Source organism: Cicer arietinum, chromosome 1 (assembly GCF_000331145.2).
Source record: "Cicer arietinum cultivar CDC Frontier isolate Library 1 chromosome 1, Cicar.CDCFrontier_v2.0, whole genome shotgun sequence".
Lineage (NCBI taxonomy): Eukaryota > Viridiplantae > Streptophyta > Magnoliopsida > Fabales > Fabaceae > Cicer > Cicer arietinum.
This window is the reverse complement of record NC_021160.2, coordinates 45,976,380-45,990,222: the sequence shown is the minus strand read 5'-3', so window position 1 is coordinate 45,990,222 and position 13,843 is coordinate 45,976,380. Positions and strand designations below refer to the sequence as shown.

The 13,843-nt window shown below is 33.3% G+C and overlaps 2 protein-coding genes across 2 annotated transcripts; one reads left to right on the top strand and one right to left on the bottom strand.

The window, feature by feature from the left end:
* Nucleotides 1–688: 688 nt before the first annotated feature.
* On the bottom strand, nucleotides 689–10,080 carry LOC101510092 (plant intracellular Ras-group-related LRR protein 6). Its single transcript, XM_004487633.4, has 21 exons — nucleotides 9,650–10,080; nucleotides 9,488–9,554; nucleotides 8,772–8,908; nucleotides 8,570–8,656; nucleotides 8,370–8,445; nucleotides 7,209–7,283; nucleotides 7,020–7,089; nucleotides 6,833–6,910; nucleotides 6,687–6,747; nucleotides 6,483–6,561; nucleotides 6,201–6,291; nucleotides 5,348–5,408; nucleotides 5,203–5,270; nucleotides 5,047–5,117; nucleotides 3,615–3,752; nucleotides 3,314–3,418; nucleotides 2,572–2,696; nucleotides 2,349–2,445; nucleotides 1,675–1,749; nucleotides 1,362–1,417; nucleotides 689–1,036 (listed from the first exon to the last, which is right to left on the bottom strand). Exons 1-21 carry the CDS (start codon nucleotides 9,712–9,714, stop codon nucleotides 961–963), a joined length of 1,758 nt encoding a protein of 585 aa, XP_004487690.1. The 5' UTR covers nucleotides 9,715–10,080; the 3' UTR covers nucleotides 689–960.
* A 169-nt stretch (nucleotides 10,081–10,249) lies between these two features.
* LOC101510414 (beta-glucosidase 18-like) lies at nucleotides 10,250–13,695 on the top strand. Its single transcript, XM_073364103.1, has 10 exons — nucleotides 10,250–10,493; nucleotides 10,602–10,668; nucleotides 10,799–10,822; nucleotides 11,091–11,162; nucleotides 11,399–11,473; nucleotides 12,038–12,125; nucleotides 12,312–12,564; nucleotides 12,680–12,795; nucleotides 13,360–13,612; nucleotides 13,681–13,695. The coding sequence occupies exons 1-10, from the start codon at nucleotides 10,350–10,352 to the stop codon at nucleotides 13,693–13,695; spliced, it is 1,107 nt and encodes a 368-aa protein (XP_073220204.1). The 5' UTR covers nucleotides 10,250–10,349.
* The last annotated feature ends 148 nt before the right edge of the window (nucleotides 13,696–13,843 follow it).

Below are 13,843 nucleotides of genomic sequence, written 5' to 3'. Positions count from 1 at the left end.
TGGTGGTAACTTCCATAAAACGTTTTAAAAATCAAGAATATATTTAGTATTTTTTAAAATTTGTAGGGTACAAGTACAAATGTGAGGTATAGAGAAAAATTTTCTACATAGTGAATTGGACATTTAGTCACTAGACCAATTAAACATGTAAACTTCGTTTAATGGTTTCAATTTAAAATTAATAAAAATAACTAAAATGACTAATAAAAAATTAATTAATGAAACAAAACAGAACGAAAATATTTAAGAGATCAAAATAAAATGTGAAAATAAATTAAGAGACTAAAATAATAATTTAGCCAAAAAATTATAACAAATGAACCTTTAACCAAGTTTTGATTTACCTCAAAAGTTTGATTAATAAGTGCTTGCACAATATACAATTAATTTATATTGAAAATGCATGTGAATGATGAACCAAAATTTAAATGACTCTTGAAAATTTAAATTGAGATTTTGAATCTAAAAAAATAAAAAGTTGAATTGAAACTGAGCAATTTTTTATAATCACTTTTTTACCATACACAATAAATTTATGACATCAAACCTGTCAAATGCAATTCATAGAATAAGAAAGCGGAATGGGATAGTATCCATAATGCACTCTGAATGATGTTAGGTTGGCAATGGAATCCAACTAACTCGAAAACTAGTTTGAAACTCAATACGATAATTAGGTCATGAACGATTTGAGTTAAAAATTGATGTCATTAAATAAATAACATTAACCAACACCCTTCATCCCCTTGTATATACATAATAATCAAGTCATGCATATTTAGGCACCAAAAAACACAAGGTCAAGCATAAGATAGCACTCATAAAATTAAAAGCATAGGCACCACATGCGGGAAAGAATAAAATAACATGAAGCACACAGACACTTGTGGAAAAGCACTCTTCCTAAAAAGGTATTTAACACTTCGAATTTTGTTGTTCATGTCCAGTATAAATAGTAATCTATTGCTCTGGCAATTTGTCCTTCAAATATTTCAGAACAGCTTTAGTTCCTTTATCCAAGACAGTTCTCCGAATGCTGAGACAAATAGGACAAAATTGTGATGATTTCATCAACCAAGCTTTCCAGAAGAACTAGCGGATCTATATTGCTTAGTTTCTGTTTTGTTAGAGAAGTAAATTAAGGAGTACAAAATTGACAATGCTTGAGTTCCAAGAGAGGGGCATAATATTTAAAAATTTACTTCTTGACGATGATATTTGTGTCAATCTTTCTGGATTAGGAAATTGTATGCTCTAAATTGCAAATATATTAGAGATGCAAAAACCTTCCATACTATAGTCACAAAAATTCCTACATTTTGAGAAAAAGCACGTACAAAGGTGGGGCATGAGGAAGTTACCTTCTAAGTGGGTTCCCATCAAGTCTCAATGCCTGAAGGCTTGGTTCCAGCAAACCCTGATCAAAGTAAATGTGTTGAATCAACATGACAAACGAACCACAACTAATGCAGATGATCAAAATGACAGATGGAGTAGGCCAAAATAACTATCATCTGTTTTTCTCTTTTCTTTTTAACAGTTTTACATGCCAAACATCATTGAGACGTATAACATAGCATCACAAATTTTACAATAAATTTGTATGAAACATTTAGTAAGAAATGAAAAAACAGAAAGTTAACAAAATGAGAAACAGCAGTTTTTGTTTCTGACCAGCTCAGGTGGAAGGGATGAGATGTTGTTATCAGATAGATCAAGCTCCACAAGAGAAGTGATATTTTTTAACCCCTGAAAGAAGTTGATAGCTCAGCATAGCAAAAAAAACAAAACAAAAAGAAGAAATAGGAGAATATTCTAATTTAAAAAATAGATCAATGATCTATAAAAGACAGATTTTATGAACTGAGATTGCCTCTGCATGTGACTAATTTAGTCCTCAGTGGTCAAAAGTAGTAACAGACAGGCTCTAAGTTTTCTTACTAATCATTAATAATTTAAGAAAATATGGTTACAAATTCAACCTAGATAGAGATTGAGCTGTAACATCTTTCTTCAATCATCATTCTATAGTAGACAGAATTCTGATTTCATGAACATGCAACTGTAAAAATACATTGCCTATCATAGAGAATAACAAGACATGAACATCATTATGACTTGAGACTTGAAAGAACAAAATAGTGGACTCAAATTACTTTCAAGCCAATATGAGCATTGATAAGATCTGAATTTTTAGTGGCATAAATACAAATTGCTGGACCCAAACTATACTGTCAAATTACAATGAAGTTCAAGCATATTATCACAATTTTTCACGGGACCTGAACCCAAGAGGTATATACATACACAAGCCTAATCCTTGTTTTATACCCTCTAAAAGAAGTTACCTCTGGAACTGATTGAAGAGAATTCTGACTCAAGTCGAGGATCCGCAGTTGATGCAACCCCAATATATCTGACGGAATTTCAGTGAGACGCATTTTTCTGTGGAATTGTGACATGAAAGTTAATCACAGGCTCTCAAGAGGTAAGTATATGAATTAAGTGTGTGTGTGTTTGTGATGGAGTCTTATTAGTTATTGCACATCCTGCAGCTTTCAACTAACCAACCTCAGGTAAAGCTCTTGCAGGTTTGGTAGACTAGAAAATGCAGGACCGTCTACTAATGAAGCTGCATTTCCACTTAGATCCAGGATCTGAAGCTTAGGAACCACTTCAAAACCATATGAAGGTATCTATCATTGAAGGGGCAGATAAAGTCAGTAATACCACACTTTTTTATTTGAATTTATAACAGAGAATAAAGCACATTGATACATATTTTATATTACCATTTGGATTTCTGCACAATAATTTCAGGTATACTTACAAGAGAAAAGAGAGATGTTTCTGGAAATGTTTCATCATATACAACAGAGTACGTGACTTTTATAGGAAAACTAACCTAATGAAGTTTTAAGATGTACTAACAACTAACATTTTAGGCATTGATTACCTTTCAATTTCTCTTATTTTTCCTTTCTCTGGAGAGGGATGAGAGTTGAGACACACTGCCAATAGCAATGGAGTAGAGTACAAAAAACAAAAAAGACAGATACATCGACAAAGGAATTAAACATGCACTGTCTATTTTGTTCAGATTATCAAAATATAACTCTTTAAGTTATTCAAAAAGCAATGGCTTCCAATGAGAAAGAAGAAAAATTAATTATAGGGTTTTACAAATGGAAAAGCCATATTAGCTATTATTGTAAAGTGTTATGCCTTGCAATGGTTCTATAGACACATTGATACCATAATTTAATTTACAAGCAAAATAATAGAGAGAAACTCCCAAATCATTAGTCATTACCTGTCTGAGGGGATTGTTGTCCAGCTTCAAACATGAAAGACTTGAAAGTGATTTAAGAATTGAACCTGGCCAGTCTTTAATTTGATTTTTTGATAAAATCAATGTCTGGAAAGTGTAAAACACAGAAATGAATTACTACAAAATTTTAAGATGGACAACTGATCAGTTTTAAGTGTTCATATTGATTCTTCTTAGTGAGGAACTCATATTAAGATGATGACAATGCCCCTCAGTACCAGAAGATAATTGTATTAACTTGTAAAGCATCTTTCAGGAATTAAAACCAGAAGAGAAGTTTAACCTGTAGGGAAACACAAGAAGAGAGTTCAACTGGCAACTCCTGGATTGAGTTTCTGGAAAGATCAAGTTTTATGACCTCCTCTGATTCCCATACTTCTGATGGAATAGCACTCAACCCCAGCCCTCCCATAGAAAGTTCCTGAACACAATTATAAATAGAACTGCAATTAGCAAGGAAACAAATTTCAAGCTTAATAAATTGAATAGGAAAGACAGACACAATATAGAACAGAATTGTCTGCACCAATTCAATCAATTGGAAACTGCAAGCTATCAAAGGTAAATGGGTTCACTAGTTAGACTATCATGTAATTATATCATTAATGAACCTGCTGTCATACTCACTATAATCAACTTAGATGTTAACACCACAACTGATAGACAAAAAGATACTCAAAATTTGTTATATTTATCCAAAAAGATCCTTAACCGACTTGATTTTGTTCTTTAGTCATTACTCAATAATGAGCATTGAGGGCGAGCCATGGTGCAACAGTAAGGTTGCTTGCTGTTTGAAATATTGAAACAACCTTTCCACTTGCAAGGGGTAAGGTTGCGTACATCTACCGTATTCAGACATTCCACTTGGTGGGAGACTCGTGCATTGGCAGCCCTTTAGTCTCTGTTGAAACACATGGTTTCAGCATCTCATGCCTCGAGTTTCTCTTAAGAAATGTGCCTACCAGTACCCAATGGACCAACTTCCTCCAGCGACATTGTTTTGGAAACCATGTTTATCATTCGGTTTCCACAATCATTTGGTTGTGATGGAATATCTGTGACTGTGCTTGGGATGATGGCTAGTCAACAACTTCTAAAGTTAACAGTGGTGATACATTGGACACCAAACAACTATAGACAGTGGGCTAGTGATGACAGCAGCTAAAACTCAAAACAAACTGAAAGACGATTGAATCAGAAAGCTTCGGTACCAACTTGATTGGATCTAAATTATATCCCCTATTTTGACGAGGGATCGAAACAAATATACATAAAAGAAAAAGTAAGATCCCAAAATTTTTAGATCAAATCAATCAACCAAAGCTATCTATGGTTACACTTACAGTCAATATTATCTAATTATATGTTGTGCAATAACAGGAAGAAGGAATAAATTAAATACTTAATATGATCACAATCAACATTATCGAAGCGCATGCTGTACTTGCAGTACAGGAAAGTAAGAGCTGTGTGTGAAGCGTATCGTATTGTATGCTAGTTAAAGCAAATAATACTGTCTATGGGAACCTTGGCTCTTGAACCTGTTCTTCAACAATTTGCTATTTCAAGTTGATAAAACTCTCCTTTCCACTCAGTACCGTTGTTCTATCAAATACTAATGCACTGACACATATTATAAACAGTTGACGATAAAAAAAGAAAGCTATGCAATCTATGGAATGTATTTTTTTCCTCTTCCAAAAATGCAATACCTTTGAAGTGATAGATAGTCGGGTAGCCATTGCAATTATGTCCTTTTTTGATGTGGTTATAGCTTCAGAATCTGCAGAAGAAAGTGTTATATCAAGACAAAGTAAAAGGGCTCAAGCTTAAATTGTGAGCATGATACTAATAACACTGTAGCATACCTTCACCTTCAGAAAGTCTACTCCGAAGAAATTTCAATAATGCTGGTGTAGGTCCAGTGACTAATGAGCTGATGAGAAAAGACATCAGTTGAAAACATATAAATACTAATATTGACAGCATAAAGGACGAAACCATTCCCTATACCTTCGAAGAGTACGCAATGGGTTTCCACTAAGCAGAAGTTTCCTCAAGCTAGTCATCTTGCCTAAACAAGATACAATACTAAGATAAATATCTCTTCATTCGTGTCACATTGTTTCTATATTACTTTTAAACTGTTTCAACACAAAATAACATCATACTGTAAGGAAGTTGAGATGCACTATGGTTGTCTAACTAAATGTTCAGGTATAATGATAGAGCAGAGGTATCACTTGTGGGACCCAACCCATTCCTATCATATAACATATAACAGGACATTGAGCCAGACCCTTCTAGGTAATGGTGTCCAATTACTATTTCCGATGAGTCTATGACCCCTAAAGAGACCATAGAATTGGTGAGGATGCAGAATGGTGTCCGCTTACTGGATGAAATAGCTTGTATTATTAACCAGTGAGTCTATGGCATAATGACACCTAAAGAGACCATAAAATTGGTGATGATGCAGAATGAACAACTCCCTTGACAACTGTGTGAATCCCAGGTAACAAATTCCTCTTGAGGTGAGCGTGATTGTTTATATTTTGAAGAACGATTCAGGCCAAGACATATATTGTTCTTATTAGTGCTTATTAAGAACTCTTCTATGGCAGGGAAGGTTGCACTGCTTTTACAATATTATTACTCCTTAACAGTATCTTTGTAATTCTGTGAGATACTTAAATTATATAAAGAGGGGTCCCCACTAATTAAGTCAAGGTAAAAAAAAACTGTTCCTTTATATTTTCTGTGCAAACTCATAAACTGTTTTCATTAATTACATGCAAAGCAACTGCTATGTTTCCAAAATAAGGCAAACAAGACCTATCCTAATACTAAAACTTGCTGACCTTACCCATTTCAGGAGGTAACCCACTCAATGAGTTATTTGAAAGATTCAAGACTAACAGACTCAATTTGCATGCCTCCACAGGATACTCCTTCAGCTGTGAAGATGCAAAATCAATAAGCAATAGAACAAATAATCTACCGTTAAGGGAGAATGGAACAAAAGCTTCAGAAGCAAAAATGGCAACATATCTATAATTGTCACTTGCCAGTATTTCAACAAAATATGAGTTCCTTTCCTTCACAATAAATGTAATAACAAACAAAAATAATTTCAGTCCTTTGATACCTGGTTAGAGTGAAGATCTAATGTCCCGAGCCGAGAAAGTTCCCCTATCTCCACTGGTATTGTAGAAATATTGTTATTCCTAAATTGTGTTAAAAAAGTGCAGTATATATCAGAACTATGTAGAAGTCATAAGTATAAGAAAACCAAATGCATAATATGCTTTAACAATATGAAGACTTGCATCATAATAGGTTAGAATTTGACCCCAAATAAAACTCTGCAAGTGAATGACAACCAATGATTGATGAAGGGATTGATGAGATTCCTGCAAAGACACATTCATACAAATTCCACATCAAGATGAAAAGGGGAGAAAGAAAAAAAATTGACCCTTTATTTAAAGAACTCACTGTTCTGATGGAGATCAAGACGAATTAAACGTGAAAGGCCTCCAATGCCGACGGGTATGCCATTCAGCATATTTTTTGCTATAATAGTGTAAACAATGGAAACAAGTTTAACAACACAAAGAACCTACATATAAAAATCAAAGAAATAACTGTTGTCGTTGAGTATTTAGAGAACCAAGGCCCTAACATGCATTTAATTCAGTAAGCCTTGTCCATGATGAAATGATATTTTCAGATATCTCTGTAAGCTTGTTTCCCTGGCAAAGGCAAAACGACAATATAATGAGAGACCACGGCTTAATAAAACCATAATTCTTAAAGATTCATGGAGATTTTGTCATCAATTAACATACTATATTTTGCCACTAGTTACTACCTCCATGTCTAGCTTAGACAATTTGGAACAATTTGCCAAATCTTCTGGCAAGCTTGCAATAAGATTGTTTGATCCCTGCAAAAAGAGTACCAAAACCCCATTTCAGCATACGTGACCATATGGATACAGACCAACAAATAGAAAACTTTTTTAACAGATTTCATCAGTTAAATAGCAAAGGAAAGTAGAATCTACAAGAAAATTCCACGGCCCCCATTTAAAGTAAACACGATCTTCATCAATAGATCTATGTATGCAGTATCACCTAAAGGAAGGCCCAAGGAAATCAAAAAGGTAAAGTGCAATCAATCTATTTGATGAAATCCTCCCACAGCTGTTGAACATTGGGGTTTCAGGGATGTAATAAATGTTTTGTGGTGACTATCAAAGTCATCCAACAAAGTCAAAGAATTTAAAAACCAAGGGGTCACAGAAAACTGTATCTGAAACAAAAAAATTATTGAAAGTCTACACATCATCAGCTTTTGTTGATACATGTGATGTTACAAAAACCGATTCTACGCTTGCTTTTCTTTTTAAGAAATCCACCAGATTTTGTGGTCTATAGCAGTAATAGATTGCATATTATGATGCGGAGAGAGAGAGAGAGTAAACTTCATAGATGGAAAATTAATTAATATATCAAAAGAAAGCAACAGACTGATAAAGGGAAATGTGATATGCATGTACAGTTAATTAACAAGGAAGGTTCTTAGGGAGTAACAAGAACTGAAAAAAATCCTTTTGTAACAAGAAAATAATTTGGCCAACAAATTGTGGTACACTAGTGTTGTTATCACAAGGGAAACTCCTTCCATAATCAAGCACCCAAAAAAACACATCACTCTTCATTCATTCTTTGAAATACAGACTTACAGTTTGGATACTGGCATTATAAGTATCTCATTGGTACCAATAAGTATGTGCCTTATTATAACACTATTGTAATGTAGAGACAAAAGTAGGATCTAACAACTAAATTCCATTTATACTCATCAAAAAAGAGAAACGCGAGTACTTAACAACATTCCAAGGTTGAATTCATGTTAACTACAGGCATAATTTGAGGAAACCACTTCAATGCCAGCTAAGCAGCGTGCCAACCATACAGCTAACATAAACACCGATAGTTTTGGCAAGACAAGACCATTACAACATTACCTTTAAGTCCGACAACTCCAAGCATCTTCCTAGTGAGCTAGTAAGTTCTGTGAGCTGATTATTTGAACAATCGAACCTAAAAGAACAAATGCAAAACCTTAGTGATTTGTGCAAGACGCCACATGCAAACAGAGTAAATAGATGTCAATTTTCCCATATCATCGATCTATGGAAGAAAATGAACATGGAATTCGTCATACTTCACAAGCGAAGCAGCTGATCCAATCGCCTCCGGTATTCTCAGTAACGAATTATACGAAACATCCAACATCTTCAACTGAGGTAGCCTGCAAAAGTTAGAAACAACATTCACTAAGAAAAGGTAAATTTCTGATATAAACAAAATTAAAAACCAAACAAAACTAACATAAAAAAAATTCACCAGGTATAAAAGAAACTCACTCTCCTATAGCGGCAGGAAGCTGAGAAAGGCTATTGTGACTAAGATTCAACACAGTAAGAAAAGGTAAATTTCTGATATCTTCCTTTAACAATTCAATACTATTGTGAGCCAAGATGAGTTTCTGAAGCTCTGCAGCCTATAAAACAACAGAACACAAATAGCATTTTACATTTCACATTTCACATTTCATTTCAAAGTTCCGTTCAAATCTTCAGAGGCACTATTTGGATAAACAGTTTCATTAAGTGCTTGTCATATTAGTGCTTATGGGCCTGTTTATTACATCTAATTTTTCAAACACATTTTAAAACAAGTCAATTTTAGGAGTTTTCATACTTTTGTTCTAGATTTTAAAAAATTGCCTCAAATGACAAGTTGTTTTGAGTAGCTTTACCTGAAAATCATTTTGAATATAATAAAAATGATTTTGATATGATAATTGAAATCCAAAATCACTTTTTTATTACTTGAAACAAACCAGATTGTTGTAAAAGATATTTCTATAACAAAAGATAAAATAAAGTCAAATTATTTTCCTATAAACTATAAGCTAATTTCATAATTTATCCTCACAATCCGCCAAAAAAAAGTTATTCTCACATTTCACATTTCATAGGTTGTTTTCATAAACTATCAAATAGGTTCATAATTGTTTATATACGCTCAAATAATTAATCCCTTATTGAACAAAAGAAGGAAATAACAAGTACAGTACCTCCCACCACTTATCATCAGTACCACCGACCCCTTCCAGATTCCGATAAACCTCATCGGGAACTTCACTGCAAGTCAAAACAGCCACACAACAATGCGTAAGTTGGTGAAGAGAATAAATATAGAGAGATGAAAGGAGCGATAGTGAAGAGTTTTGTGTTACCTGAGAGAACGGTTAGAGAGGTTGAGAGAACCGGATGCTCTCGCCGCTTTGAGAACACGATCCATGGAAATAGCAGCAACGTATTTGGAACAGATCGGGAGATTGAGAGGTTAGGACTGAGAAAGGATTGCCGATTTGAAATCCAAATTTCAAATTATGTGAATGAAGTGATTGAAGAATATAATAAAATCATTAACGCTAGATTGTTTAATTCATTACAGTGTAGTAGTACTACTCTTTTCGGATTTCGTGCAACATCATTTCACACCGGAGTCAAGCTGTTTCATCAATTTCTCGCTATGTTCGTACAACATCATTTTCCTTATTTTTTCTCTCACTAAATTACAACTTTTTTTAAGAAACGAAAATAAATAAAAAATAAGGTGATTTTTTAATTGTTAAGTTTAAAGTGAAAGGATAGAAAAGTGAATAAGTAAAAGAAAACTATGTTTATTTAGTAAATAACATAATAACCCTATGTAATATATTAATATAAAGGGTTAAATATATTGTTCTGTCTCTATACAACCATTATTGAAGATGAAATCCCTTTCATATATAATTTATATAGTTCAATGTGGCATCATATATACTAATAATATGAACCGGACGATTTAGAGTATGGGCCCTATATCATAATTGAGAGGCTAGTATATTTGCCTCTGATAATGTGTTTGTTGCATTACAGTTGAATGAAAAAATGCCTAAATGGCTTCTGCATGTGTTTACACTTTTTTGCTATTTCCTTTTTCATGTCCAAAGTTCTCATGAAGTTGAAGATGAAATCAGCAGATCTCAATTCCCAAAAGGCTTCCTCTTTGGAGCAAGCACTTCCTCTTACCAGGTACTCCTTCAAGTTCATTTCTTTTCTTTTTTAAAAAAGTTTTTTCTAAAATATTTAAAATTTGCTGTTTGTGTTAATGGAAATTTATTTATTTTTAAATAAAAATAGATTGAGGGAGCAGCTTTTGAAGATGGTAAAGGTTTAAGCAATTGGGATGTATTCAGTCATACACCAGGTAATTTTTTTACTAATCATTTCATTTTTGTCTTTGTTGTTTGTTTGTCTAACTTGTTTGTTGTGCATATAGTTATAGAACTTTAATGTTGAAATTGAATAATTATAAATGCAATTTGATTAATTTTCAGGAAAGATAAACAATAATGAGAATGGTGATATAGCAGATGATCATTATCATCACTATTTTTGGTAATGATTATAATCAATAATAATAATAATAATAATAATAATAATAATAATAATAATAATAATAATAATAATAATAATAATTATTATTATTATTATTATTATTATTATTATTATTATTATTATTATTATTATTATTATTATTATTATTATATCAGCTTCATATTTTACTTGTTTTCACTACAATTTTATTAATATAGTTAGTTTACTCTCTAAAGTCCTTTTGACAGGAAGACATCAAATTGATGTCCTCTCTTGGGATAAATGTATACCGATTTTCAATTTCATGGACTAGGATTTTGCCCAGTAAGTATTCTCTATGAAACATTCACGCAAACATAAACACCAAACACGACACTTTGAACTAACATGTCAAATATGTCGGACATTGGACATGTAGTCAAACTTAAATGTTGACATATGTCGGACATTGGACATGTAGTCAAACTTAAATGCCACGTATTTGCCAGTTCACTTAACTAGTTTCCACAATCTTATCTTTTAAATTAGCTTCTAAAGTCCATGCTCTTGAGTTGTAACAGGAGGGATATACGGGAACATAAATCCTAGTGGGGTAATGTTCTACAACAATATTATTGACAATCTGCTACTTAGAGGTGAGTAAGAATCCCCACTTAGTTTTTTGTATTGGAAATGCTAATTTATTTTGATTTTAGAGTGATCAATTTCAGTCTTGGTATATGAACCAATTATCTCAAAAAGTATAAACTTAAGTTGTTGTGGAATTGTTGGGTATGACTCGTAGTTAGAGTTAGGTGGGCAAGCCGCTCAAGCGGTAGTGAGTATTTAATATAAACCTTAATCTGAATCATGACACAAAGGTATTGCACTCGCTCTGCAGTAGGAGAAGTAGACACGATTAGCCGAACTTCTTGATCAAACATCGTGTGTTTTTTCTTTTGCGTTTTAATATCTTTATTCTTTTGAACCGTGGTTGTTGTTCAAACAGAAACCTTATAAATGGTATAATATTTAGGAGAATGGTCATTGTTATGACAACTTCCAATGCAAAATCTAATCTAAGTAGAAAAATTTATTGGTTGGATAGTTTTCTTCAATTTCTTAGTTATATATTTTGTGATGAATAATTGTTCTCATTTATTTACAGTATAAATTGTCCATAGTTATACCTAAATTTGAACACGGCTTGCTTGATCTAGGTATTGAGCCATTTGTGACAATTCATCATCATGACTTGCCACAAGAGCTGGAAGATAGATATGGTGGATGGCTTAGTCCCCTAATTCAGTAAATTCACTACTCTCCTTTTTTAAGTCAAAAGTATTATTAGATAATGCTAAAATATTTTGAAGTTTGTTGCATCTTAAAATGACAATACTTTGAGCTGATGAATTCTCTTGTACCAATTGTAGTCCAAAAGTTTGAGCTAAGAGATCAGTGACATTTTGATAACTGTATACTTGGTTGTTGCAGGAGAGATTTTGTTCATTTTGCTGAAATTTGTTTTAAGAGCTTTGGAGATAGGGTTAAGTACTGGATCACGATCAACGAACCGACTCTCGTCGCAGACAACGCCTTTATAAAGGGAATATACTCCTCTGGTCATTGTTCCCTTCCTTTTGGAAACTGTTATACTGGTAACTCTGATGTTGAGCCTCTCCTTGTCATGCACAATATGTTGTTGTCACATGCTAAGGCTGTTGAATTATACCGCAATCACTATCAGGTAACAAAATTGGACCTAAACTGAAGGCATTTTCTGTCACATTTTCTAGGTTAGGAGAAAATAGGACTATGGGATAAGATGAAGTGTTTAATTAGGAAGTACTGAATTGATGCAGGCAAAGCAAGGTGGAACTATTGGTATTGTTGCACATACCTTCATGTATGAACCTCTTAGAGAAGAAGAGTGTGATAGACAAGCTGCAAACAGGGCCTTGGCTTTTGTCATTGGCTGGTAAGTTATTAAAAAGAGTTTTACTTTTGGCTAAATAGTGTCTACTACATACACTATTATGCTTACAAAGAGTGCTAGCAATACACTATAGTTTCAACATACTTTTTCCTATTAGTTGAAATTCAAATATGTTTCACTATTTTGGGAATGAATTCTTCTAAATCATGTTGGCTCCACATAAATTTGGCAAGATCTGTTTGAATTTCAACTAATAAGAGAGAGTGCTGGTGAAGGTTGATAAAGTTGGCAAGGAGTTGACTCATACCTCAAAAAGGTGTGAGTTCAACTCCTGCTGCCAGCGTGAGGACCTCTTTGGTAGATAATTTGTAAGTACCTCTGTCAATATTTTCTGAATTTTGAAGTCTGCACAAACCCTGGTGAGCTCCGAAACCTAACTCACCTAAATTTTGTTATAAAAAAATCTATTAAGAGAATTGAATATGTTGAAAAGTGTGTTACTAGCGCTTCTTGAATGTACATGATTATTAATTGATTGCAAAAACTAACGTAACAAGGTTCTTTCATTCTTTTGAGTAACTTCTACTGCTTTTTTATGGTAATAAGGTTACTAGATCCTCTAGTTTTTGGTGAGTACCCAGTTGAAATGCGCTCTATTCTTGGTCACCAGTTGCCGAAGTTCTCCCTTAAGGAGAAGAGTCTCCTAAGAGGCAGTCTGGACTTCATTGGAATCAATAATTATGGAGCTCTCTATGCCAAGGATTGTTACTTCTCTAATTGTCCTATTGAAGCAGCTCAACCAATAAGAGGCTTTGTGGAAACAACTGGGATGAAAGATGGCATTCCAATTGGTGATAAGGTAATTCATATGTACTTCAGCTGCTCTTATCATTATGTTGTAATATTGGTTATAACATGTACTCCCAGCAAAAAGATATTTGAAAAGTTGGTGTATTTGGTCTAAAAAATTTAGACATACATCAACTTTAAAAAATATATTTTCAATTAATGTTTGATAAAGGATTAGGTATGGACTAGTGAACATAAGTATAGGATATAATTTCTTTTTTGTTTTGAGCAGACAGGAATG

Excerpts from the sequence above, each read along its gene's own strand:
- LOC101510092 (XM_004487633.4), bottom strand. The coding sequence starts at position 9,714 with ATGGATCGTGTTCTCAAAGCGGCGAGAGCATCCGGTTCTCTCAACCTC. Across the intron at positions 7,090-7,208 it reads TGTCTAAGCTAGACATGGAG|GGAAACAAGCTTACAGAGAT; the intron begins GTAGTAACTAGT and ends TGCCTTTGCCAG. Across the intron at positions 5,118-5,202 it reads TAGACTTTCTGAAGGTGAAG|ATTCTGAAGCTATAACCACA; the intron begins GTATGCTACAGT and ends TTTCTTCTGCAG.
- LOC101510414 (XM_073364103.1), top strand. The coding sequence starts at position 10,350 with ATGCCTAAATGGCTTCTGCATGTGTTTACACTTTTTTGCTATTTCCTT. Across the intron at positions 11,163-11,398 it reads ATGGACTAGGATTTTGCCCA|GAGGGATATACGGGAACATA; the intron begins GTAAGTATTCTC and ends GAGTTGTAACAG. Across the intron at positions 11,474-12,037 it reads TGACAATCTGCTACTTAGAG|GTATTGAGCCATTTGTGACA; the intron begins GTGAGTAAGAAT and ends TGCTTGATCTAG.